Source organism: Odocoileus virginianus, unplaced genomic scaffold (genome assembly GCF_023699985.2).
Source record: "Odocoileus virginianus isolate 20LAN1187 ecotype Illinois unplaced genomic scaffold, Ovbor_1.2 Unplaced_Contig_5, whole genome shotgun sequence".
In the NCBI taxonomy this organism is placed as follows: Eukaryota; Metazoa; Chordata; class Mammalia; order Artiodactyla; family Cervidae; genus Odocoileus; species Odocoileus virginianus.
This window is the reverse complement of record NW_027224322.1, coordinates 2,117,286-2,141,042: the sequence shown is the minus strand read 5'-3', so window position 1 is coordinate 2,141,042 and position 23,757 is coordinate 2,117,286. Positions and strand designations below refer to the sequence as shown.

Genomic DNA, 23,757 nt, shown 5'->3' with positions numbered 1-23,757 from the left:
TTGCTTCTTGCATTTTGAGTGAATGTTGCGATCCCTGGACATCTCGTGCGTATGTATGCCGCTGTGTGTGTTGCATGTTAAGAGAAACAGGTCTCCACATAGAAACACACAGTGCGCTTTTTGCATTGTGACCTTGAGTGATTTCTGACAGCTCACAGTTGCTGAGGTGGTGCTTGTGTGAGACCTTCTCCTGCCCCGTGTCCTATCCCCATGGACCTCGTGTTCTCTGGCTCTGACGTCAGAGCAGCTGCTGCCCCCAGACCTGAGGGTTCAGGAAACAGGTAGCTTGGTAATGACTGAAGGAGACGCCGCCCACCTGAGAAATGCGTGCCTTGGTCCATTTCAGAGGCGAGCCTAGCGTCTCTGGGGGCAGCTTACTGGTCCAGCTCAGCAATTGATGATGGCTGTGAACACTCGGATCTCACATCAGTCTTGAGGAATGTATCTTCGATCAGGAACACCCCGGGCATACGACTTGGTGGTTCCCACAGCCCTGAGCAGAGCAGAGCCACTTAGATGAGTCAGGCTATTCCCTCTCGCTGTGAGAACCACCAAATGGAGCAGCTTGACGGCCTGTCTATGAAAGAGCCGTTTTTACTGAGAAACAGGTGAGATTTTAAATAGAGCAAAGCATCATCTCGTGAGTGCCGAGTGGGCTTCTGCTCTTCGTGTGCCCCTCCAGGTGGAGCTCGGCCCCCAGGAGGGAGGACCAGTTGTCCAGAGCAGCTCAAGGGGCCAACATGAGGGCAGCATCCCGGGAAAGGCCAGGTTAGGAGGGCCTCGGGGCCCATCACGGGAGGCCCTGCCCTGGGACCCGATGCTGCTTCCACGTCAGACTGAGTGGCAGGGCCTCCAGCAGGAGCCGCAGAGCCCGACTCCAGGGAGAGGCGTCTTGGGGCCTGTTCTTGAGGTCGCGTACCGGGCAGTCCAGCTTCCTCAGGGGGCTCCTCGGAGCAGGCCTGAAGGCTCTGTGGGGAAGGACTGGGTGTTTGGCCGTCAGCAGTGGCTGCGCTTCGGTCTGTGAGCCATGAGGGCTGTGCCCATTCAGACCTCAGGATTGGGAAGGCCCTTTTGGATGAGGGGAGGTGCTCGGAGGAGGACCCTCGCTCGTGGCCATGGCAGGGACTGACTTGGAGAGTATTGTCTGCTAAGGTGGGGTGTCTGGATCCATGTTGAATTGCAGGTTTTTGGAAGTGAGAGCTTCTAATGCAGGGAGCCTGTAAGAACCACGTGAAGAAGCATGTGGGTTATTGGGGTTGGGTTCTTGGGAATTTGGGTTTGGGGAGGAAGGTGGAGAAAGAGCTGTTTCGATGCTCTGAGCTGTGAAGACTAGTGGAGGCCTTTGGAGGAAACATCTGCTCTCCCTGCCCTTAGAGTTTTTTGTCTTCCTGGGTAGAGGGAAACCATTTGTCCCTCAGCCTCTGCCCTGGCCCCTTGTTTGAGTGGAAGGAGGCTTACGCGCTTTATCAGGGCTCAGGAGACCGCTGGGAGAGGAGGCTTACCGCCACACATGCGAGCTGCTGGGTTAGGGACGCTTCCAAAGCAAGTGACACTCTCAGGAAGCAGCATTATTGGCAGAAAATTGACTGCTGTGAGTTCTGCTTGATGTCAAAATGAGAAAAAGGTGCTGGAATGAAAAGCCCCTCTGTCCCTCAAGAGGCCAGTGGCCAGGGCTCCTGCCCCTTGAGTTCCTGTCCTTGGAAACGCTGTCTTCTTGTCGCACCCTTGACTTGCCCCAGGTCACCCAGCGTTTGGGGGGCAGAGGGGTGCCAGCCCTTGGTCAAAGGCTGCGTTCTCTCACTGAGACCAAAAACGAAGCCAGGAGACACTCAGCAGATTAGGAAGGAAGACAGGAAACCTGGGTCCCCAAGGGCTGATCTGTTAACATTTGCTGACGCAGAGAACTTTCACAGACTGGCACGAAGGAGGCGCGCGCTGGAGACCGATGCTCACTGAGACGCCAGTTCACAGAACCAACTCAGACGGCCAGGGGCACTTAGAGGTGCTCAGGGTCACAGGAAGTCGGCGAAATGTCCATTAAGCCAGCAGGACGCCACTTTGCTTGCTGGAGGGCAAAGGCTTTGAGTGATGAGGGATGCCCATGCTGGTGGGGGTGGGGTGGGACTCTGGGGTGTCGTGGTCTCTTTGGAAGAGACGTAGTGACGGTAATGAAGACTGGAGACCCGGCAGAACCCAGACATGATGTTGATTCTAGCGTTTTTCCTCCGGGAAACAATATGGAAACAGAATGAGTGATCACGGATGAGGAAGTGATGGTGCAGGCACACCTCGGGGAGCCCTACGTCCCCTATAGTGTGGCCTTGGACCTGGAGGGGATTACATGGGTACCTGTGGGTGGGGAGCTAAGAGGCAGGAGCGGGGCTGTTACCTGGCACATTTATGCCTGTTCATCTGAGGTACAGACTCTTTTTCGGGCTCCAAAATCACTGCAGATGGTGACTGCAGCCGTGAGATTAAAAGATGCTTACTCTTTGGAAGGAAAGTTATGACCAACCTAGACAGCATATTAAAAATCAGAGATTTTTGCCATACATTGACATGAATCAGCCATGGATTTACATGTGTTCCCCATCCTGAACCCCCCTCCCACCTCCCTCCCCATCCCATCCCTCTGGGTCATCCCAGTGCACCAGCCCTGAGCACTTGTCTCATGCATCCAACCTGGACTGGCGATCTGTTTCACACTTGATAATATACATGTTTCAATGCTATTCTCTCAGATCATCCCACCCTCGCCTTCTCCCATAGAGTCCAAAAGTCTGTTCTATACATCTGTGTCTCTTTTTCTGTTTTGCAATATTGTAAAGTAATTAGCCTCCAACTAATAAAAATAAATGAAAAAAAAATCAGAGATGTTACTTTGCCAACAAAGGTCTGTCTAGTCAAAGCTATGGTTTTTCCAGTAATGTATGGATGTGAGAGTTGGACTATAAAGAAAGCTGAGCGCAGAATTGATGCTTTTGAACTGTGGTGTTGGAGAAGACTCTTGAGAGTCCCTTGGAGTCTCAAGGAGATTCAACCAGTCCATCCTAAAGGAGATCAGTCCTGGGTGTTCATTGGAAGGACTGATGTTGAAGCTGAAACTCCAATACTTTGGCCACCTCATGTGAAGAGCTGACTCATTTGAAAAGACCCTGATGCTGGGAAAGATTGAAGGTGGGAAGAGAAGGGGATGACAGCATGAGATGGTTGGATGGCATCACCGACTTGATGGACATGAGTTTGGGTGAACTCCAGGAGTTGGTGATGGACAGGGAGGCCTGGTGTGCTGCGGTTCATGGGGTCGCAAAGAGTCAGACACGACTGAGCGACAACTGAACTGATGTACAGGACTTTCACTGGGTATGTGAAGGTGTATGTAGGGTGAGTATGCATGTGTGCAGGGCGTCCTTGTGGCTCAGATGGTAAAGAATCCGCCTGTAGTGCAGGAGACCAGGGTTCGATCCCAGGGTCAGGAAGATCCCCTGGAGAAGGGAATGGCAACCCACTCCAGTATTCTTGCCTGGAGAATCTCCATGGACAGAGGCTACAGTCCACGGTGTCACAAAGAGACATGACTGAGCAACTAACACTGCCATGCATGTGTGCAGGGGGCTTCCCTGATGGCTCAGGGGTAAAGAATCCATCTGCTAATGCAAGAGACGTGGGCTTGAAAGATCCCCTGGAGAAGGGAATGGCAACCCACTCCAGTATTCTTGCCTGGAGAATCCCATGGACGGAGGGGCCTGGTGGGCGGTAGTCCATGGGGTCGCAAAAGAGTCAGATATGACTTAGTGACTGAACAACAACAAATGCATGTGTGTAGGGACACCTCGCCCTCTGCACCCACCTTGGCCCACAGGCTGTGATGACGCACGTGTGTGTGTGTATGATCATATGTGCGTGTGTGCATGTTCCAGAAAAGACGGAGCTCCCAGACCTGAGGGGAAGGACAGCGAATGAAGGGCCTGTGGAAACACAGTGTACAGGTGGCGGGGGGACAGATGTGGGGGCAGGTGTGGGGACAGGTATGCGGGCAGGTGGGGGGTTGTGGGGGCAGGTATGTGGGCAGGTGTGGGGACAGGTGTGGGGGCAGGTGGGGGGTTGTGGGGGCAGGTGGGGGTTAGGGGCAGGTGGGGGGTGTGGGGGCAGGTAGGAGTTGTGGGGGCAGGTGGGTTGTGGGGGTAGGTGGGGGTTGTGGGGGCAGGTGGGGGGCAGGTGGGGGGATGTGGGGGCAGGTGAGGGGACAGGTGGGGGGACAGGTATGGGGCAGGTGGGGGGTTGTGGGGGCAGGTGGGGGTTGGGGCAGGTAGGAGTTGTGGGGGTAGGTGGGGGGGTGTGGGAGCAGGTGTGGGAGCAGGTGTGGGGAGTTGTGGGGCAGGTGGGGGGGTTTGGGGGTAGGTGTGAGGTCAGGCAGTCAGGGGCCAGCCCCTCTCTGGAGGAGGCCCTTGTGGGGAACGCAGACCTTGAGGTGAGTGGGAGAAGAGGCCTCAGGAGAGGGCAGGAGAGCGGCCCCGGTGTGTGCAGGGCCTCGAGGTGGGAGAGCGGATGGCCAGCAAGGCGGGAGAGGGGGCCCCGAGCCATGAGGGGCGCTGGGTGGAGGGCCGTGCTTGGAAGGCTTTTCCTCCCGTCTCCTGCGTCTGCCCAAGCTGGTTCCCGGTCTGCAGCTGAAGCGGAGCAGGAAGGCCTGGCCTTCGTCGTCAAGGACCAGCAGCTGTGAAGGAGGGACTGATTTCTGGCTGGACCCCTGAGCCTGGACCCTGGAGAGAGAGCGCTGGGGCCTGGCTGAGCCACGCGAGTGGGGTGGGGTTTGTCCGGGTTTGTGGGGGGGTGTGTTCAGCTGGATTCTGCCCTGCACCGCAGAGTCTTTTGCTCTGCTGAGGACTGGCTTGCGTCCTGGCAGCACAGAGCTGATTCTGCACCCCTCAAGGGCACGTGGGGTCAGCAGGCAGGCGGAGGCTTCCTGTAGGAAGGGGCCTATGTGGGGACCCAGGAGACGGCTCCAGCCAGCAGCCCTTGCCCAGTGCTGTTGGTTTTGCTTGTTTTATTTTTAAAAATTTTTTTTATTTCCTTTGACTCAACTTCAGCTTTTATTTTGCTGAGACTTAATTTATCCTGTCACTTGGAGGGCTCAGTTCTGTCTCCAGCTGTGTCCAGAGCAGTTAAGTAAATGTTGAAGGAACCTGCTGGAGCCCTTGCTGAGACAGGAAAACCACCAGCCTGCCACGAAAGGACATCTGAAGCAGTTGGCTGGATTTTTTTCTTTACTTAGCGTCTTCCTGATGATCATAATAATGCCCCAAGGAAGCCTTTCATTGAGAGCCAGCTTTGAGCACAGCATTTATATTCCACCAAGTCCTCTGAATGTTCCAGAGAGGAGGATCATGTGTTCAGTTGCTGGTAAATACACTGAGGCTCATGGAGGTGATGGGCCCTCCCCGGGCTGGCCCTCCAAGTGGGGCAGAGTGGGCTTCACCCCAGAGCCGTGGAGAGTCCCTACTTCAGACATTCAGGAAGGGGCCCTGGTTCTGCCTCTCTAAGACATGGGAGCTGGGGGAAACTGGTTAATGCACCTGCCTCCGTGTTTCTCATCTACACAAATAAAGGCTATAAGGACACCCAGCTCAAGACAAAGTGAAAAATTTCTTCTCAGCAAAAATAGCATTGAGGAACAGTCGAGCTGTAGATGGGGGAGCATTGCAGTACGGTTCCTAACAAAGGGCTCGTTCAAAGTATATGAAGAGCTCCTGCAAACCAGCAGTAAAACCCAGACAACCTAAGCAAATGTGGGCAAGATACGGGAAGGGAAGATTTACACATGGAGATGTCCACATGGCCTCTGAGCATCTGAACCGATGCTGGATGCTCAGGGAGGTGACAGAGCAACGTTCCTTTCCCACTGACTAGAGTGAAAACTAACGCGTTAATTGATCAAGTGCCCCCCATCCCTGCCCTGTCCCGCCTCCACGCCCAGATGACTTCACTGCAGTGTGAACTGTGTTCTTCATACATTGTGGTTAATAGTCCCAAAGCGTGTAGTCAACACGCCCGCCTTGCAGAACAAGCTGTGAGCATGGATTGGGGCTGGCTATTCTTTACTGTGGGTGTTGGTGGGGTTCCCTGCTCAGATCTTTACCTCATTTTATCACTTATTCTACAACCACTCTATAAGGTAGGTATTATTATTTTTTCTTTTTTAAAAACTCTTTGTGTTAGGCCCTGAAATTCCCATTCATATGTGATGTCTGCGTCTGGTTTTGGTATTAGGAGAACACTGGCCTCGTAGAATGAGCTGGGAATTATTCCCTCTGCTTCTATCCTCTGAAAGAAATGGTATAGAACTGGCATAATTTCTTTCTTAAGTGTCTGGTAGGACCTATCCGTTTTCCCATCTGGATTTAGTGCTTTCTGTTTTGGAAGGCTATTCATTACTGTCTTCAGTTTCTTGAAAAGATACAGCCATAACAAGATTGTCAGTTTCTTCTTGTGGGAATTTTGGCAGATTTGTGTCTTTCAAGAAATTAGTTCATTTCATCTAAGTTGTCAAATTATTGGGTATAGAGTTATTTTAGTATTATTTCATTATCCTTTTTCTTTTTACTTTTTTATTGGAATAAAATTGCTTTACAATGTTGTGTTAATTTCTAGTATATAGTGAAGTAAATCATCTATATGTATACATGTGTCTCCTCCCTCTTGGACCTCGCTTCCTCCCTGCCCCATCCCACTCCTATGTGTCAACACAAGAGCACTGAGCTGGGCTCCCAGCGCTTTATTGCAGGCTCCTACTAGCTATCTGATTTACACGAGTGTGAGTGAGTGAAAGTCGCTCAGTCGTGTCCGACTCTTTGCGACCCCATGGACTGTATAGTCCATGGAATTCTCCAGGCCAGAATACTGGAGTGGGTAGCCTTTTCCTTCTCCAGGGGATCTTCCCAACCCAGGGATTGAATCTGGGTCTCCCGCATTGCAGACAGATTCTTCACCAACTGAGCCACAAGGGAAGCCCGTTTTACACATAGTAGTGTGTATATGTTAGTCCTAATCTCCTGATTCATCCCACCCTCTCTTTCCCTCACCGGTGCCCACATGTCCATTTCTCTACATCTGTGTCTGTTCCTGCAGATGAATGGATAAAGAAGGTGTGGTCAGTGAGTTCAGTCACTCAGTCCTGTCCAACTCTTTGTGACCCCATGGACTGCAGCATGCCAGGCTTCCCTGTCCATTACCAACTCCTGGAGCTTGTTCAAACTCATGTCCATTGAGTCAGTGATGCCATCCAACCATTTTATCTTCTGTTGTCCCCTTCTCCTCCTGCCTTCAATGTTTCCCAGCATCAGGGTCTTTTTCCAATGAGTCAGTTCTTTGCATCAGGTGGCTCAAGTATTGGAGTTTCAGTTTCAGCATCAGTCCTTCCAATGAATATCCTTTAGGATGGACTTGTTTGATCTCCATGAAGTCCAAGGGACTCTCAAGAGTCTTCTCCAACACCACAGTTCAAAAGCATCAGTTCTTTGATGCTCAGCTTTCTTTATGGTCCAACTCTCACATCCATGCATGACCACTGGGAAAACCATAGCTTTGACTAGACGGACCTTTGTTGGCAAAGTAATGTCTCTGCTTTTTAGTATGCTGTCTAGGTTGGTCATATCTTTTCTTCCAAGGATCAAGGGTCTTTTAATTTCATGGCTGCAGTCACATCTGCAGTGATTTTGGAGCCCAAGGAAATAAAATCTCTCAGTGTTTCCATGTGATACATATATACAGTGGAATATTATGCAGCTACTGAAAGGAACAAAATTGGGTCATTTGTGAGATGTGGATGGACCTAGAGTCTGTCATACAGAGTAAACTAAGTCAGACAGAGAGAAACAAATATATTAACATGCTTGTGGAATCTAGAAAAATTGTCCAGATGAACTTTATTATCCTTTTATTGTCTATGGTATCTGTAGTTGCATTTTTAAAAATTTCTGATATTAGTAATTTTTGTCATTTTTCTTTTTTTCTGTTTTCTTAGCTTCCACAGTGGCTCAGCAGTCACAAATCCACCTGGCAATGCAGGAGACGCCAGAGGTTTGTATTTGATAACTGTGTCGGGAAGATCCCCAGGAGAAGGGAACGGCAACTCGCTCCAGTATGCTTGCCTAGAGGAGCCCAGGGACAGAGGAGCCTGGCGGGCTACAACCGTGGGGTCACAGAGTCAGACACGACTGAGCCTTAGTGACTGAATGACAACAGCACTATTTTATATGTTTACTTTTTTCTTCCAGCCCATGATTTGCGTGGGGGCTGGTGACTGCCGGGAGGCCTGGGACCTCGCCCCCCGTTTCGCGCCGCTCTTTAGTTCTCTCCCCTGAGGACTCTGCTGCTTCCCTCCAAGAAGCAGAGATCGGCAGAAGCGATGCTGCGGGTCTCCCAAGAACAGGCAGTTAGGTAAAGGCTGTAGCTTTCCTCTGACCCCTCTGTCTCCTGCACCCTTTCCCCTGCAGTGAGAGCTTTCATGCTGTCGGGACACTCAGGCCCTGTGTAGCAAGGTCATGGTGTGTCTCGGCATTTACTCAGGACTCCTTTCATGTCTTTCAGTAACAGTTAAAATTGTATTTCTAAAGGTAGTGTATGTCATTTGTTACATTTATTCATACATGCTGAGGAGTTTATATTATATTTTACTTTTAAAATATTTAGTGATGCAATCTAAAATAGCATAAGGATAATATAATAATAGCAGACTAAGACCTAGAAACAGACCCACATATACAGAGGCACTTGGTTTGTGATAAAGATGACACTATACAGCAGTGGGGGAAAAACATTTAAAAAGTGGTCAGTGGGATAACCATATGAAAAAAATAAAGCCATTACTACATAAAAAAAAACAGATTTAATAACATGTGAATTATAAGTTCTAACATAAAAGACTAAACAAAAAAAAAAGTTCTACAGGAAACATAAAAGAGATACTTTTGGATCTTGCATGGACAATATTTCTTTAAACATGCCGCAGAATGAAGTAGCCATGGAAGAAATGCCTGATACTCTTATTAAATCTAAGAACCTCTGTTCATCAAAAATAATTTTAAAGGTCAATACAAGTATAAATATGGAAACCGCAAAGTGAGAGAAGATTTTCGGAAATCATGTAACCGACAAAGGACTCATATCAAAAATAAATTGAGAATTCCTATGATCTTTGTGAAAAAGAAAAAACTGGCAAAACATATATGCTTCCTCAAAAAGAGCATTCAGCTTGCTGCTAAATATATGAAAATATGGTCTAGCTCATTAGCCATCAGAGAAGGGGAAAACTTCCTCCTTAAAAAGAATTGCAACTTTTCTCATTGGTAGGCTTGTATAACAAAAAAACAGTGTTCAATTGTTATTATACTTTGAATTTTGTAAAAAAATATATAAATTTCTTTCCTGTTATGTATAAGTAACTATGAAATTTATTTCGGCCACACATGCCTAAAATATGTTTTTATAAATTTTATTAGCATATGGCTGATTTACATCTATGGTGTTAGTTTTAGGTGTACAGCAGAATGATTCTGTTACACATATATTCACTCTGTTTTTATTCTTTCCTGTACTGATCATCACACTGTATGGAGTATGGTTTCCTGTCCTGCACATCAGGTCCTTATTAGTTGTCTCTTTTATATATAGTAGTGCTTATATATCAATCCCAGTCCTCCAGTTTATCCCTCACCCCTTACCCCCTGGTAACCATAAGCCTTGCTACATCTGCTGTGGCCAGCACAGCAGGTAGGGATCGAAAGTGGTTGACACACAGTTTGGGAAAAAGAAACTAGAGACAGAATTAAAGTTTTAAAGATGGGACCGGGGGACTCAAGACCTCTTGCTTGGATCAAGAGCCCTGTTCCTCAGAGCCACATCACTTTTATTTAGTGTCTTGGCACACAGAAAGCATCTTGTGTTACGAGGAAGTTGGCCTCCTGTGTCCCTGGTCATGCCTCCCATTTTATTGATTACTTTAAACTGTCTTTGTTATTTTCTTGTACAAGGGCTATCACCACTGGAGATCATAGACCCGCATATACCTTGGGAAAACTTGGTGAGTGCACAAGCAGTGTGCTGAACTTGCGCTGACCAGGCGTTCCAAGGTCCACACTATGTGTTTTTCCTTAGCTTAGCAGGGCATGATGACCCCAACTGATCAACCTGATGTACTTTTATTTGGGTTATGCTGTATTGCTATATTTTGCTTTTATTCTTTTCCCATGGTGATTTTCTCATGGCTTAGCCAGAGCAACAGGCGGCTGACTATTAACCCTTGCATATATCTGAGAGTCTATTTCTGTTTTTTTTTTTAATGTTCTAATGTTTATTTAAAAAATAAACATGAAATGTGGAATGGTATATGAGCACATGCCCAGCAGAGTGGCTAGAACTGATAAAGCAGTTAAGATGGCTTGTCCGTGTTAGACAATGGGCTTCCCTGTGGACTCAGCTGGTAAAGAATCCACCTGTGATGAGGGAGACCTGGGTTTGATTCCCTGGGCTGGGAAGATCTGGAGAAGGGAATGCCTATCCACTCCAGTGTTCTGGTCTGGAGAATTCCATGGACTGTATAGACAATAAAGCTTGTCCATGTTAGATAGCATCGCTGACTCAATGGACATGAATTTGAACAAACTCCAGGAGATAGTGAAGGACGGGGAAGCCTGGCATGCTGCCGTCCCTCAGGCCACAAAGAGCCGGACACGACTTAACGGCTGAACGGCAACAAATGGCTTGTCCTTGACGGTGCACAGCAACGGGAGCTCTCATGCACTAGTTGTGGGGACAAAAGTTGCTTTTCCATTTTGGTAAAACTTTAGAATTAGTCAAAAGCATGAGCATTCAGCTCCTAAGAATGCCAACAGTGATTCACTCACAGCGAAAGACATGTAAAAAAATTTTGTACAGGGAAGGAGATCCAGCCAGTCCATCCTAAAGGAAATCAGTCCTGAATATTCATTGGAAGGACTGATGCTGAAGCTGAAACTTCAATCCTTTGGCCACCTAATGTGAAGAACTGACTCATTTGAAAAGACTCTGATGCTGGGAAAGATTGAAGGCAGGAGGAGAAGGGGACGACAGAGGATGAGATGGTTGGATGGCATCACCGACTCAATGGACATGAGTTTGAGTAAACTCCAGGAGTTGGTGATGGACAGGGAGGCCTGGTGTGCTGCAGTCCATGGGGTTGCAAAGAGTTGGACACAACTGAGCAACTGAACTGAACTGAACTGAACTGAATAAACTTGAATGGCCATCGGTGGTAGAATGGATAAATTATGGTATTTTCATATGGTGGCATCTTATGTAGTAATGAAAAATTAAAACTACCATTATGGGCAGTCACATGGGTTAATCTCATAAATATGTTAGCCAAAAAAAGAAAAAGAAAAGCACAGAAGATAAACTGAATGATTGTATGATACTATTCACTGAAAGTTCACAGCAGCCAAAACTAATCTGTGTGTTAAAAGCAGGATTCACGTTAACCCTGGCAGCCAACGACTATAATGAGGGGAGAAGATCTTGTGGAAATTGGGTGAATTTCTCATTCTTGACCTGGGTGGTAATGAACTCCCTGAATGGATATGATTTGAGTATTTTTTCTGAAGATACATCAAAATTGTACATATGTTTATGCTTCATGTCTTCCATCCTGCCACTTGGAAGGTGGTACTGTGTGGCTGGGGTTATCATCCCAAACGACAGTGTCATCCGTGCCCTTGGTGTGATGGAGCAGGAGCCCAGGGGTGCTTCTGTCCCCGAGTGGAACCACCACGTTCACATCAGGCCACTGACCTGGCTCCTCCCTGAGAGGCCCTGCTTGTCAGCCCTGAGCCACTGAAGCCAAACCTATTCCTACTCACTGCTACTGACCGCGGGGAACACCTTGGCCATTATCATTTTAAACAGATCTCTTTGGTGGTGGTGTTGAAAGTGGGCTGTAAAAAGGCCAACTGGAGGCAGAGGGCCCTCAGTGGATGGTCATGTCCTGCCAACAGGTGATGGTGAAGTCCTGCATCCCACGTGGGGTTGGGAGATGGAGGTATGTCGCATGCAAACACCTTTTCTTCCAGGTTTGATCAATGCACATATGTCTGACTTCTTTCCTACCCAAACCCATGGAATGACCCAGAGAACCATGGCCCACAGAGGGGACAAGAGGACCGCCCCTGCCTCCTGCTCTGTGCATTCAGTCTTCATGTGACTTGAGTCACTGCTCCTTCTTGCAACATGGAGAGTTCTGGGTGCAGGGCACCCTTGTTCGTCTCTGCATCTCACACATAGTGAGTGTCTGCTTCATAAATGCCTTTGAGCAATGTGCTTGAATAAACGGATCAGTGAGTCCTCAACACATCCCATTCCATTCGGAAGTGGGAGAAGTTTCAGGGGCTCCTAATGGTTCACTGTCTCTGAATTCTCCATCCAGCCCTCAGGACACTGGGTCTTTCTGTCCACCCTCCTTCACGTGGCTGTGTGTCTCTGGCCCAGTCTCCACAGGGCATCCTGGACGTCCTTGTTTCTCAGACTGTAGATGAGGGGGTTGAGCATCGGGATGACCAGGGTGTAGAAGACAGAGACCACCTTGCCCTGTTCCATGGACTCCACAGCTCCCGGCTGGGCATACATGACAAAAAGGGTTCCATAAAAGAGGGACACGGCTGTCATGTGGGAGCCGCAGGTGGAGAAGAGCTTGTGTCTCCCTCCTCCTGAGCGCATCCTCAGGATGGTCCCTGTGATGTAGCCGTAGGAGATGAGGACCACGAGTGTGGTGCCCACGATGAAGAGGCCACAGATGCCAAACAAGACAAGCTCATTGAGGGTTGTGTCAGCACAGGCAATCTGGATCATAGGAGGCACATCACAGAAGAAGTGGTCAATGTGGTTGGAGCTGCAGAATGGGAGGCTGAATGTGAAGCTGGTCTGCAGGATGGAGTTGAGGCAGCCCCCGCAGTAGGAGCCCAGCACCAGGCGGGCACAGACCGAGGGGCGCATGGAGATGGGATAGTGTAGGGGGCTGCAGATGGCCACAAAGCGGTCAAAGGCCATCACGGCCAAGAGGACAGTCTCAGAAGTAGCCAGCAGGGAGAAGAAGAAGAACTGGGTGGCACAACCTGCAAAGGTGATGACCTTGGAGGAGGACAGGAAGTTGGCCAGGGCCTTAGGGTAGATGACAGATGAGTAGCACAAATCTAGGAAGGAGAGGTTCTTGAGGAAGAAGTACATTGGGGAGTGCAGACGGGCATCCAGGGTGATGACCACGATCATGGTGAGGTTCCCCAGGACGGCCACCACGTACAGGGCCAGGAACAGGGTGAAGAGCAGGGCCTGGGTCTGTGGACCTCCCTCAAATCCCTCCAGCATGAACTCCTGCAAAGGCATCACTGAGAAGTTTCCATTTCTGTGGGGTGACATGGTCTGGACCCTTTGATGACTCTCTGCCTACTGACCAAGAGGCCACCAGCCGCCCAGTTCTCTTTCCAGATGAGCTCAGGCTGACCTGAAAGGGCAGTATTGCCTGTGACTCAGAACTTCATAAATATGCATGGAGCACTCACTCTGTGGAACCCTCTGACTTGTTACCACAGGGGTTGGTGAGCGCCGGGAGGGTTACAGAGTTTAGAGTCTCCAGGGCAAGAATGGAGTTGCAGCCCCCTGTCTCTTCCTTTGAAGTAAATGCTCTCCTCCCCTCAAGGGTGCTCTTGAATTTTGCCATTTCCACTCTTTGCTCCCATAGCTAATCCTATGCTTTCTGTTCCTTATAAACTCATTCACTGATTTCAGAAATGTTTACCGAGGACCCCCGGCCCACCAGGACTTGACCTAGTGATGGTTCCATCTCCAGGCCAAACTGGAAGGAGATCAAAGTCCCACCATCACCGGGCTACTGCGGGTGTTTCGTGTCCATCTCCCCTGCAGATTCTGAGCCCCATCTCAGCATCATGGCCTCCTAGCCTGGACCACAGTGGCATTTCATCTGCAGAGCTCTCTGCACCCGTGAGGTTCTCATGGGGCTTCCTGCCCATGTGCAGATGTTTGCCAAATCGTGGAGGGGGAACAGCCCAGCTGGTCACTGGTGACTCACAGCCCATGCTCTGCAAATCACTCCAGGACAGCCTTTTCCATTTGGAACTAGAGGTCGGGGCTTCTGTCTGTTCTCTGGAATTCCCTGAGGTCTTTCTGCTCCCTGCCTTTGTCACAGCACAGACCGTTCAGGTCAGAGCAGGGCTGTGCAACAGATACCGCTTGGCAACCGTGCGGATTCACGGAGCTGCTGTGCTGACGGGCGTGGGTGGAGGGGCGGAAGCGGTCTGCTCTGTATCCCGCTGGCACTACGCTGATGGATCCCTGCTGCCCACCCCCGGGGATCATTCACACACAGTGGGGACAGGTGGCTCGTGTGGCCCGCCTGTTCCCTCCCACACCCCAAGAAGCAGGTGTTTCTGTGGTGAACGCAAAGATTCTGGGTTCATGGTTTTGTGCTCAGTATTACTTGACCATTTCTCTTGACAAGCCCTTAGCATGATAAAATAGTGACTCCTGGTAAGCTGAAAACAAATAGAAATTTCCATTTCCAAAGCCAGACTCTTTGTTTTTTGAACAACAAACAAGCAGGGGTCTCCAGCCTGCTGAGGGTCACCCATGGACATCAGTGACATGAGGAGGCCTTTAATCCAAGCCTAAGGGATGCACTCGATGAGGTCAAGGCAGCTGGACACCTCTCTGCAGTGGAACATAACCTGTACTAACATTCAGTGCTAAGCCTCCCGACTGAAAGTGTGGCCCAGGGACCAGGAGCATCACCACCACCTGCGAGCTGGTTAGAAATGCAGACACTCCAGTCAAACACACCTGTTGAGTCAGAACCTGCTACTGATCAGGTTGCTCAGAGGACTCACTCACTGGCTAAAGAGGCACTGCTTCCACAACCTTGAAGCTGAGGTCAGGGGTAGGGAGGCAGGAGAGTGGACCTCATTCCAGCTGCTGAGAACAAGGCCTGGGGGCTTACTGTAGACAGAACCCTGCTGCCGCCTTACACTCCTGCAACCCTGATGGGTGGCTGCCTTGACCTTACCTTTTCCAGGTGAGGGTCATGACACACCCAAGTGCACACAGCCAGGATCTGCTTTCCCAGGGTCTTCCAAGCTCCTGATCCAGGTCTGTGCTGACGAAGACCGGTGGACACTGAGGACTCCTGCCTCTCCCGCCTCTGGCTTCCTGTGCAGTGAAACAAGGATGGGAGGGGGCACTTGGGGTCCCACCGAGAGTCTGGCTGCAGGAGGTCCCTGGGGCTTGGTGCATGCAGAGAAGGGGATGAACTCAGCTCATCTGCCCCTCCACATCTTGTCCCATCGTCTGAGAAGCATGTCAAGGTGCCTGGACCCTGGGGGTACCTGCTGGGAAAGATTCTCTCCACCTGCCACACCTGGGACTTGAGGCCACAAATGGCCAATTAGGTGAGACTTGGGCTCTGACTGCACTGGGACTCACAACTCCCTGGTCCCAGGAAACTGCAGTCCTGAGGCCAATCTTCCCCTGACCCCCCTCGGCCCAAGGCAGGGGAGGCGGGAAGCCTGAGGTCCTCAGGAAGCAGTGGGGGACCAACAGGGGAGGAACACCAGTTGGAGGGACCCAGTGCCCTTCCTCTGAAGAGTCTCCCCAGGCAGCCAGTGTGATCTCCGGGCCCACAGCCCTTGCTCTCCTCCACCCCCACCCTTGTATAGTGATGAGAAGAGTGACGCGCAGGAAATATTTCCCCGGGGCAGCAGCACAGCTGTTTCTATGCTTCAAGTGGCCATGCACTCGATCCATAAAGAGTAAAGGTATCTGTTTAAAAACTATTTTAATTTCGAATAGAAATAAAAACCAAAGTACAAAGGTGGTGTATGTTTAATATAAAAAACCAGTATATAAATAAAAGCCTGAAAAAGTTGTATTACAAACATTCTAAGAAAAAGAATGCTGATGTGGCTCAATAATTATTACACAAAGTAGGGTTCAGGAAAAAAAAAGCTTATAAAGAGGCGTTTCACAAAGAAAATTAAATTCAACTGGATAATGTGAAAATTAAAAAATTTGTATATGATGCTAATAGAAAATTTAAATGTATAAAGCAAAAACTGATGGAATTAAAAGCAAATGCATATATCCAAATCATAGCTGATATTTTGTATACCTCTCTTAGTAATTGATAAAACAAGCAGATAATAGTTTGTTAGAACTGGATTAAAATATCAACCATATGGACCTATTTGACACAGATAGAACAACACACTCAGCAACTGTAGAGTATAAATACCCCTTGAAGCACATGGAAATCACTGTACAAAGGTGAATAATATCTTCTCCCCACAAATCATCTACTTTGGAATGCAGAATGTGGCCTTATTTGGAAATGAGGTCCTTCCAAATAAGCTAGCGTGAGAACATGCTGGATTAAATGGGCCTTAAATCCAATGACTGGTGTCCTTTTAGGAAGAGGAAATGATACAGAGACACAAAGATGCAAGGACTAAGGGCATGGAAAGCCTGGCCAGAGGTTGGGATGGCGCAGGAGCAGAGGAGGGAAGGAGTGCCGAGGATACCCAGAGCCTCCAGGAAGAGGCGTGTGTCTTCCTAGAACTTTCAAGGACAGCAGACACTGCTGACAACTTGCTTCTGAACATCTATCCTCCAGGCCTGTGAGAAAGTAAATTCATGTTGCTCTAAGTCACCAAGTTTGTGTTACCTAGTTATGGTGGCTCTGGCGACTGACACAGGAGGGGGTGAGGGAATTTGCTTTCACCGGGCAAGGTCATCCATACACTTTCACTCTCCTGTCTCAGGGCTATGTCACCTCTCCAGCTCTATGTCAAAATGCATTCTGCAGGGATCTTGATCACATTTCCCAATCCTTCCAGGTTCTAGTTCACTTATTTCAATTGCTTTAGAAGTGAAATTATGCCCCCAACCACTTGTGGGATCTTCTTTACAGAGACTTTTAGGTTACTTCCACTTCCTTTTTTTATTTGTTTTTTTCAATACTGAAAATTATGTAATGGACATTTTCCTCCCCCAAAGTGTATATCTGGAAGTGAATCCTGAGTAGAAAGGCATATTGTTTCTCAACCTCATTAACCTTCATATTAATCTTACATTATGGAGGTTCTTTTTCTTACATCTTTCTTTTTGTTAACCAATTACTCAAAGGCTAGAGGCCTTCCCCTTTAAGAGGCTCTGGTTCCGTGGGGCTGAAGCAGTCTATCAGGTGGTGTAGTGACACAGTATCGTCTAAGGGTCAGCAGGGAAGTTATCCATGACAATCCCTCTCCTCTGTGGCAGTTTCTTCACACCAATAACTTTCACAAGGACAGGCGTGTGAATTGTTCTTGCTGTAAATCATTCTGTCCTTTCACTGTTCTTGGTGAGCAACTGCATCATATGAAATTCTTCCTTCTTTATCCACTCATCTGGCCAACTTTCTCTCAAAATGATTGTACCAATGCAGAACATTCAGTGATGTGGGAGTCCCTGTTTTCCTCATCCTTCTTCCTTCTGATGGATAGGTTAATCTCTTATCTTTTACTTTATATTTGATTTCCTAACTGCAGATAAGTTCCAATAATTTATCAAAGTATTTTCATTTGAGTTTCCTTCTTTTTCTATCATATTTCTTTGCCAGTGGCATTGAAAATGGGCTGAAAATAGTTAAAGTGGAGGCAAGGGGCCCATCGGTCAAGGATGATGAGTGGCCAAGAGGAGATGGCTAAGCCCTGCACCTTGGTGGGGTCAGGGGGGATGGATGTACACTGTGTTTGAAAATTACTATGGATTTTCCTTTTAAAATTTTTGTCAATGTGATACAACATGCCCAATTCCACATTTTCTACAGAAATATGCTTGAATGACAACACATTTTATCTATCATCTATCTATGTCTTTCTCTACTGAGGGAGAGAGAGGGATGGGGAAGAGGCGAAAAGTGGCAGGATAGAAGATCACTTCGGAGCTAGAATGTAAGTAAACACTATCAAAAGAGGTGTTTTTAGAAAATCAATCACTGTATGTACCCCATTAACAGAATGAAGGATAACTCCCCCCTCCGCCCCCCACAAAACCTCCCACACATCTGATCATTCAGCTGATTCAAGGAAAGCATTTGACAAACACTCAATGAAGTAGTAATAGAAGGAACACACCTAAACATAATAAAAGCCATATATGAAAAGCCCACTGCTAACTTCATACTTGATGAAAACCCGGAAGCTTTCCCATTAAGATCAGAAACAAGACAGGATGTCCACTCTCACCACATCTATTCAACACAGTACTGGAAGTCCTAATCAGAGCAGCGAGGCAAGACTACAATGGTTAATTTCATGTTATATATTTTTTTGACCTCAAAGAAATCTTTAAAATTGTAAATAATTTTCAGTGTACAGTTCAGTGCCTGCTCAGTCACTTCAGTTGTGTCAACTCTTTGCAATCCCATGGACTGATTCTCCAGGCAAGGATACTGGGGTGGGTTTGCCATGCCCTCCTTCAGGGGATCTTCCTGACCTAGGGTCCAAACCTGTGCCTCCTGCCTCCTGCATTGGCAGGTGGGTCCTTTCCCGCTAACACCACCTGGGAAGCCCACATAGTTCAGTGGTGATTTGTATATCCACATTTCTGTACAACAGACCTCCAGAACTTTCTATCTTGGACTCCATCCCCCCTTAAAAATGATTCTTTTTCCATACCTCACCACTGAGAACCACCTTTCTACCTTCCGTCTCTGTGAATGTGACTACTTCACTTCATGTTAGTAGAATCATACAGCTTTTGTCTTTTTGTGTCCGGCTTATTTCACTAGCACAACATCCTAAGCTTCATCTGCGGTGCATCCGGTGACAGGATTTTCATCCCTTTTAAGGCGGATGCCTTTCCATCATAGGTATGAGCTTCATTTTGTTTATCGTCTCATCCACAATGAACATGTGGCTTGCTTCTACCTTTTGGCCACCACCAATAGTGCTGCTATGTACCTGGGTTTGCAAATATCTCTTAGAGAACTGTCTTTAATTCTTTTGGATATATACTGAAATGTGGATCATGTGGAAATTCTTTTTTTAATTTTTGGAGGAAATTCTGTACTGTTTCCCATAATGTTTGCATCATTTTACTATCCACCAACAGTGCATAAGAGCTCCAATCGATCTGCATCCTTCCCAACACTGGTTATTTTTTTTTTCCTGTGTTTTTGCTTTTCGTTTCTAATAGTAGCCATTCCAATGGATGTGAGGGTCATCTCCTTGTGGTTCTGATTTATGTTTCCCCCGTGATTAGTGATGATGAGCACCTCATATGTTTGTTGCTCATCTGTAGGTCATCTTTGGAGAAATAATTATTCAAATCCTCTGCACATTTTAAATAAGACTGTTTGTCTTAAGTGGTAGGAATTCCTCATATACTCTGGATATTGCCCCATATCAGACATAAGAGTTGCGATCATTTTCTTCCATCAAGCATGTTGCCTTTTCTCAGTTATTTAAGTCTCTGATGCACAGAGTTTTGAGTTTGATGTAGTCCTTTTGTCTGTTTGCACTTTTGCTTCCTGTGCTTTTCAATTATATCCAAGAAATCATCGCCAAATCTGAGCGCATAACTATAATGCTATGCCGGGTATGTTTTGGAGTTCAGTGACTAGTTAACAAGGAACTCAAATTATAATCATCCAGTAGACATGTACCACTGAGAATCTACTCTGTGGAGCTAGTATACAAAACATCGCATAAGATTAACAAAGGAAAATGAATCGCCTCTAACATTTTACTGTGTTTGTCACTACCATCTGAAATGTAGGTGATTTAGGTGGAAACAATCTACAGCTTTCTGGGCTTTTTTTTTGTTTATTTTACATTTTCTCCTGCAGACTATTGTCAGGTTTTCGTTCCATCTAAAGTCAGATCTTTTATTTATTCCTGATTCAGGATAAATGTGGTTTTACTGTGAACCCATAACTGGTTTCTTACTGTGTGTGACTTTAAATTCTACAGAATTAAGACAAATCTACACTTGTGCATGGAAAGAATATATATTATGTGTATGCATATTCCAAATTTGGATCAAGTAGAAGACCCAAGAATATTCCTCTAACATTCCATGGAATGACAAACAGAATCATGGCAGAGAGGCAGAGGATAGTGCATGCGAGGGCACAGCTGTAGCCTGAGACGACAACATGGTCTGTGATTGTGAAGCAGAGTATCTGGGGAATCCCCAAGCACACATTTGTTATCAGATGAATACAGTAATCTACGGCAGACTTAGAACTCGTTTTGGAGCCCAAAGACCATGTGGATAGGAATCCAGCAGGCAGCTTGGAGGAGGTGCCACTTGAGTAATGGGAGCGGCAGTCTGATAGCTTAGCTGTCAGCCCCTCCCTGCGTCCTCTGGAGCAGGGAGAGAGGGAGGTGGAGAGCTGTGATCAGAGGGTCCCCCTGCCCCTATGGGGAACAGACCATCCTCGTGTCCACAGAACAACCCCTCGGGAGTGACCATGGGAATGGGTGACTCTACCACAGGGAGACACGATGGGCCCTGGGTCCAGACTGTGTGTTGGGTCCATGGAGCAGGGGGCTGGAGCTCTGAATGGGGAGGTCAAGACTGATGATGCAGCTCCCTCAGGGAGTGTGGGACAGAGGGCCAGGGAGCTGTGCTTCTGCCAGGAAACTGCCCCCTCCCTCCCCACCCCTGCTCTCTGCAGCAGCACCAGGCCCTCCATCCTTATTCCGAGATGTCTGTGCTGACAAGGTCCCATTTCTTAGGGTCACAAGTAGTCAGGACACTGTCACCTGTCAGGTTGGATGGTGAACTCTGGGTGTCGGGCACCCACGCTGACTCCCTGGGGCTCCCAGCTGCTGTCTGGGGGGAGGACCCAGGACGGGGAGCACTGGGAGCCTCTGAAGCAGGAGCAGGTGCTCCCTGCTGCCTTGCTGGGTGGCAGCATCAGTGAACAGGGGACCGCGGGGAGGAACAACCCCGCTGCAGGATTGAGGGGAAGCGTGGTCTTCCTAACTCCCCTAATCGGCTGTGGGGATGCCCAGGCTATCACCAAGGCTGAGTGTCCTAAGGCCCCCTGCTAGTTGTCCCAGGGTAGGTCGCTGGGTACATACTTACATTAGATTGAATAAAGAAGTGAAGGATATGGTCAGAGAGTTTGTCTAGTCCACATACCTTCACCAACTGATGTTGAACTGGGACCCATGCTGTGCTTCAAAGACTCCCAGCTCATGACTCTGCCACCGTGTTACACACACTTCAAGTTTTGCATCTTGCCCCACTGTGGGCCATTAGATTTTTGGTGACAAACAAGATGCCTTATTCATCTCTACATCTCACACATGTAGTGTGTGGTCCATAATGTGCTTCAAAGAAGGGTTGGCTAAAATGCTGGATGAAAGAATGAATTAGATGAATAAAGAATGAATTCCTCAAACCAAATCTGGTGCCTCCCCTCAAGTCCTCTTGTCCAGCCCTCATGACACTGGGTCTCTATCCACCTTGCTTCACGTGGCTGTGTGTTTCTGCCCCAGTCTCCACAAGGCATCCTTCACGTCCTTGTTTCTCAGACTGTAGATGAGGGGGTTGAGCATTGGGATGACCAGGGTGTAGAAGACAGAGACCACCTTACCCTGCTCCATGGACTCCACAGCTCCCGGCTGGGCATACATGACAAAAAGGATCCCGTAAAAGAGGGACACGGCTGTCATGTGGGAGCCGCAGGTGGAGAAGAGCTTGTGTCTCCCTCCTCCTGAGCGCATCCTCAGGATGGTCCCTGTGATGTAGCCGTAGGAGATGAGGACCACGAGTGTGGTGCCCACGATGATGAGTCCACACACAGCAAACAAGACCAGCTCATTGACGGCCGTGCTGGTACAAGTGAGCTGGAGCAGGGGGATCACATCACAGAAGAAGTGGTTGATGTGGTTGGAGCTGCAGAATGGGAGGCTGAATGTGAGGATTGTCTGCACCCCAGAGTTGAGGCAGCCCCCGCAGTAGGAGCCCAGCACCAGGCGGGCACAGACCGAGGGGCGCATGGAGATGGGGTAGTGCAGGGGGCTGCAGACGGCCACGAAGCGGTCATAGGACATCACGGCCAAGAGGAGAGTCTCAGTGGTGCCCATCATGGAGAAGAAGAAGAACTGGGTGGCACATCCTGCAAAGGTGATGACCTTGGAGGAGGACAGGAAGTTGACCAGGGCCTTGGGGGCGATGACAGATGAGTAGCACAGGTCCAGGAAGGAGAGGTTCTTGAGGAAGAAGTACATTGGGGAGTGCAGACGGGCATCCAGGGTGATGAGCACGATCATGGTGAGGTTCCCCAGGACGGCCACCACATACAGGGCCAGGAACAGGGTGAAGAGCAGGGCCTGGGTCTGCGGACCTCCCTCAAATCCCTCCAGCACGAACTCCTGCAGAGGCATCTCTGAGAGGTTTCCATCTCTGTGGGGTGACATGACCCTGCGCTGGGTGACACGGGGCAGAGAGCAGAGAGCAGGCGGGAGGCAGGGAGAGGGAGGAGGTGAGGTTCACAAGGTCATACTCTCTTGGAGCATAGGAACCCTTCAGTACCCAGTCCCCTGGACGAGTTCAGACTGACCTGAAAAGACAACATTTTCTCTGATTCTCTAATTCAGAAATATGCATGGAGCACTCAGCCTGTGGGGACTCTGAAGTCACTGTCGGGTGGGGTGGGGGTGCCAGGAAGGTTGCAGAGCTGAGGGTCTGGAGTGTAGAAATGGCACTGCAGCCTCCTGTCTTCCCAGTGATGCTGCCAGCTTTCCACTCTTTTCTCAAGTGTCTAATCCTGCACGTTCCACTCCTTAGTTTACCCTTCATTAATTTCAGAAATGTTTCCTGGGCACCTCTGCCCACCAGGTCTTGGACAGGCTGAGAGCGGGGCAGGGGCCAGTTCTCACTGGACTCATGTGAGTGTTTCCTGTTTCTCTCCCCTGCACGTCTAGATTCCCAGCATCACTCAGCATCACTGCCTCTGAGCCTGGACTGTGGCATTATCTGCGAGATGAGTCCAGGGCTGGCCAGGAAGGAGGGTGTCCCCACTTCCCCTGCTGAGAGCCGCCCAGAGTGCTCACTGTACACATGGCCCTGCCCCCTTTACCCACATGATTTCCTCCCGCTCCTGCAGGCCCGAGGGCAGCTGCCCTGCCTTACCTTGTCCAGGTGAGGGCTGTGATCACCCAGCCCCACACAGCCAGGAATGCTCTCCCAGGGCCTCCTGAGCTCTTGACCCAGGTCTGTGCTGATGATAATCAGTCGGCACCAGGACCCCTGACTTCTGCCCTTTCAGTTCTGCCTTCCTGCGCAGTGAAGTGAGAGTGGGGAGGGGCCTAGGAGGGTGCCCGGGGTCTCAGAGAGCATCGGACTGGTGCCCCAGATTCTGGAGTGGGAGCTACTGGATCTTTGAGGAAGCTCACCTGCCCTTCCATGCCCTATCCACACCTCTGGGTCACTCAGCGGGGTAAGGTGTTCTCTACCCTGCAGGTCTGGAACTCGAGGCCTCTGATGGCCAATTAGGTGAGGCTTGGGCTCTGAGTGCACTGGGACTCCCAACCCCCAGGTCCCTGGAGCTGCAGTCCTGAGGCCAATCTTCCCCTGACCCCCCTCGACCTAAGGCAGGACAGACAGGAAGCCTGAATTCTTCAGCAAGCAGTGGGGGGCCAACAGGAGAGGAATACAGACAAGCTGGAG

The 23,757-nt window shown here is 49.0% G+C and overlaps 2 protein-coding genes and 1 long non-coding RNA gene across 3 annotated transcripts; 1 reads left to right on the top strand and 2 right to left on the bottom strand.

The window, feature by feature from the left end:
- Positions 1-4,443: 4,443 nt before the first annotated feature.
- On the top strand, positions 4,444-10,383 carry LOC139033835 (uncharacterized). Its single transcript, XR_011486322.1, has 2 exons — positions 4,444-8,076; positions 8,274-10,383. It is a non-coding gene; the product is annotated as an uncharacterized lncRNA (long non-coding RNA).
- A 2,106-nt stretch (positions 10,384-12,489) lies between these two features.
- On the bottom strand, positions 12,490-13,440 carry LOC110150305 (olfactory receptor 9S13-like). The gene has a single exon (XM_020913234.2). The coding sequence runs from the start codon at positions 13,438-13,440 to the stop codon at positions 12,490-12,492; it is 951 nt and encodes a 316-aa protein (XP_020768893.2).
- A 7,742-nt stretch (positions 13,441-21,182) lies between these two features.
- LOC110150289 (olfactory receptor 9S13-like) lies at positions 21,183-22,533 on the bottom strand. Its single transcript, XM_020913219.2, has one exon. It carries the CDS (start codon positions 22,503-22,505, stop codon positions 21,555-21,557), a length of 951 nt encoding a protein of 316 aa, XP_020768878.2. The 5' UTR covers positions 22,506-22,533; the 3' UTR covers positions 21,183-21,554.
- Positions 22,534-23,757: the final 1,224 nt, after the last annotated feature.

Bases quoted from the DNA above. Each gene is read 5' to 3' on its own strand.
- LOC110150305 (XM_020913234.2), bottom strand. From the start codon at position 13,440: ATGTCACCCCACAGAAATGGAAACTTCTCAGTGATGCCTTTGCAGGAG.
- LOC110150289 (XM_020913219.2), bottom strand. From the start codon at position 22,505: ATGTCACCCCACAGAGATGGAAACCTCTCAGAGATGCCTCTGCAGGAG.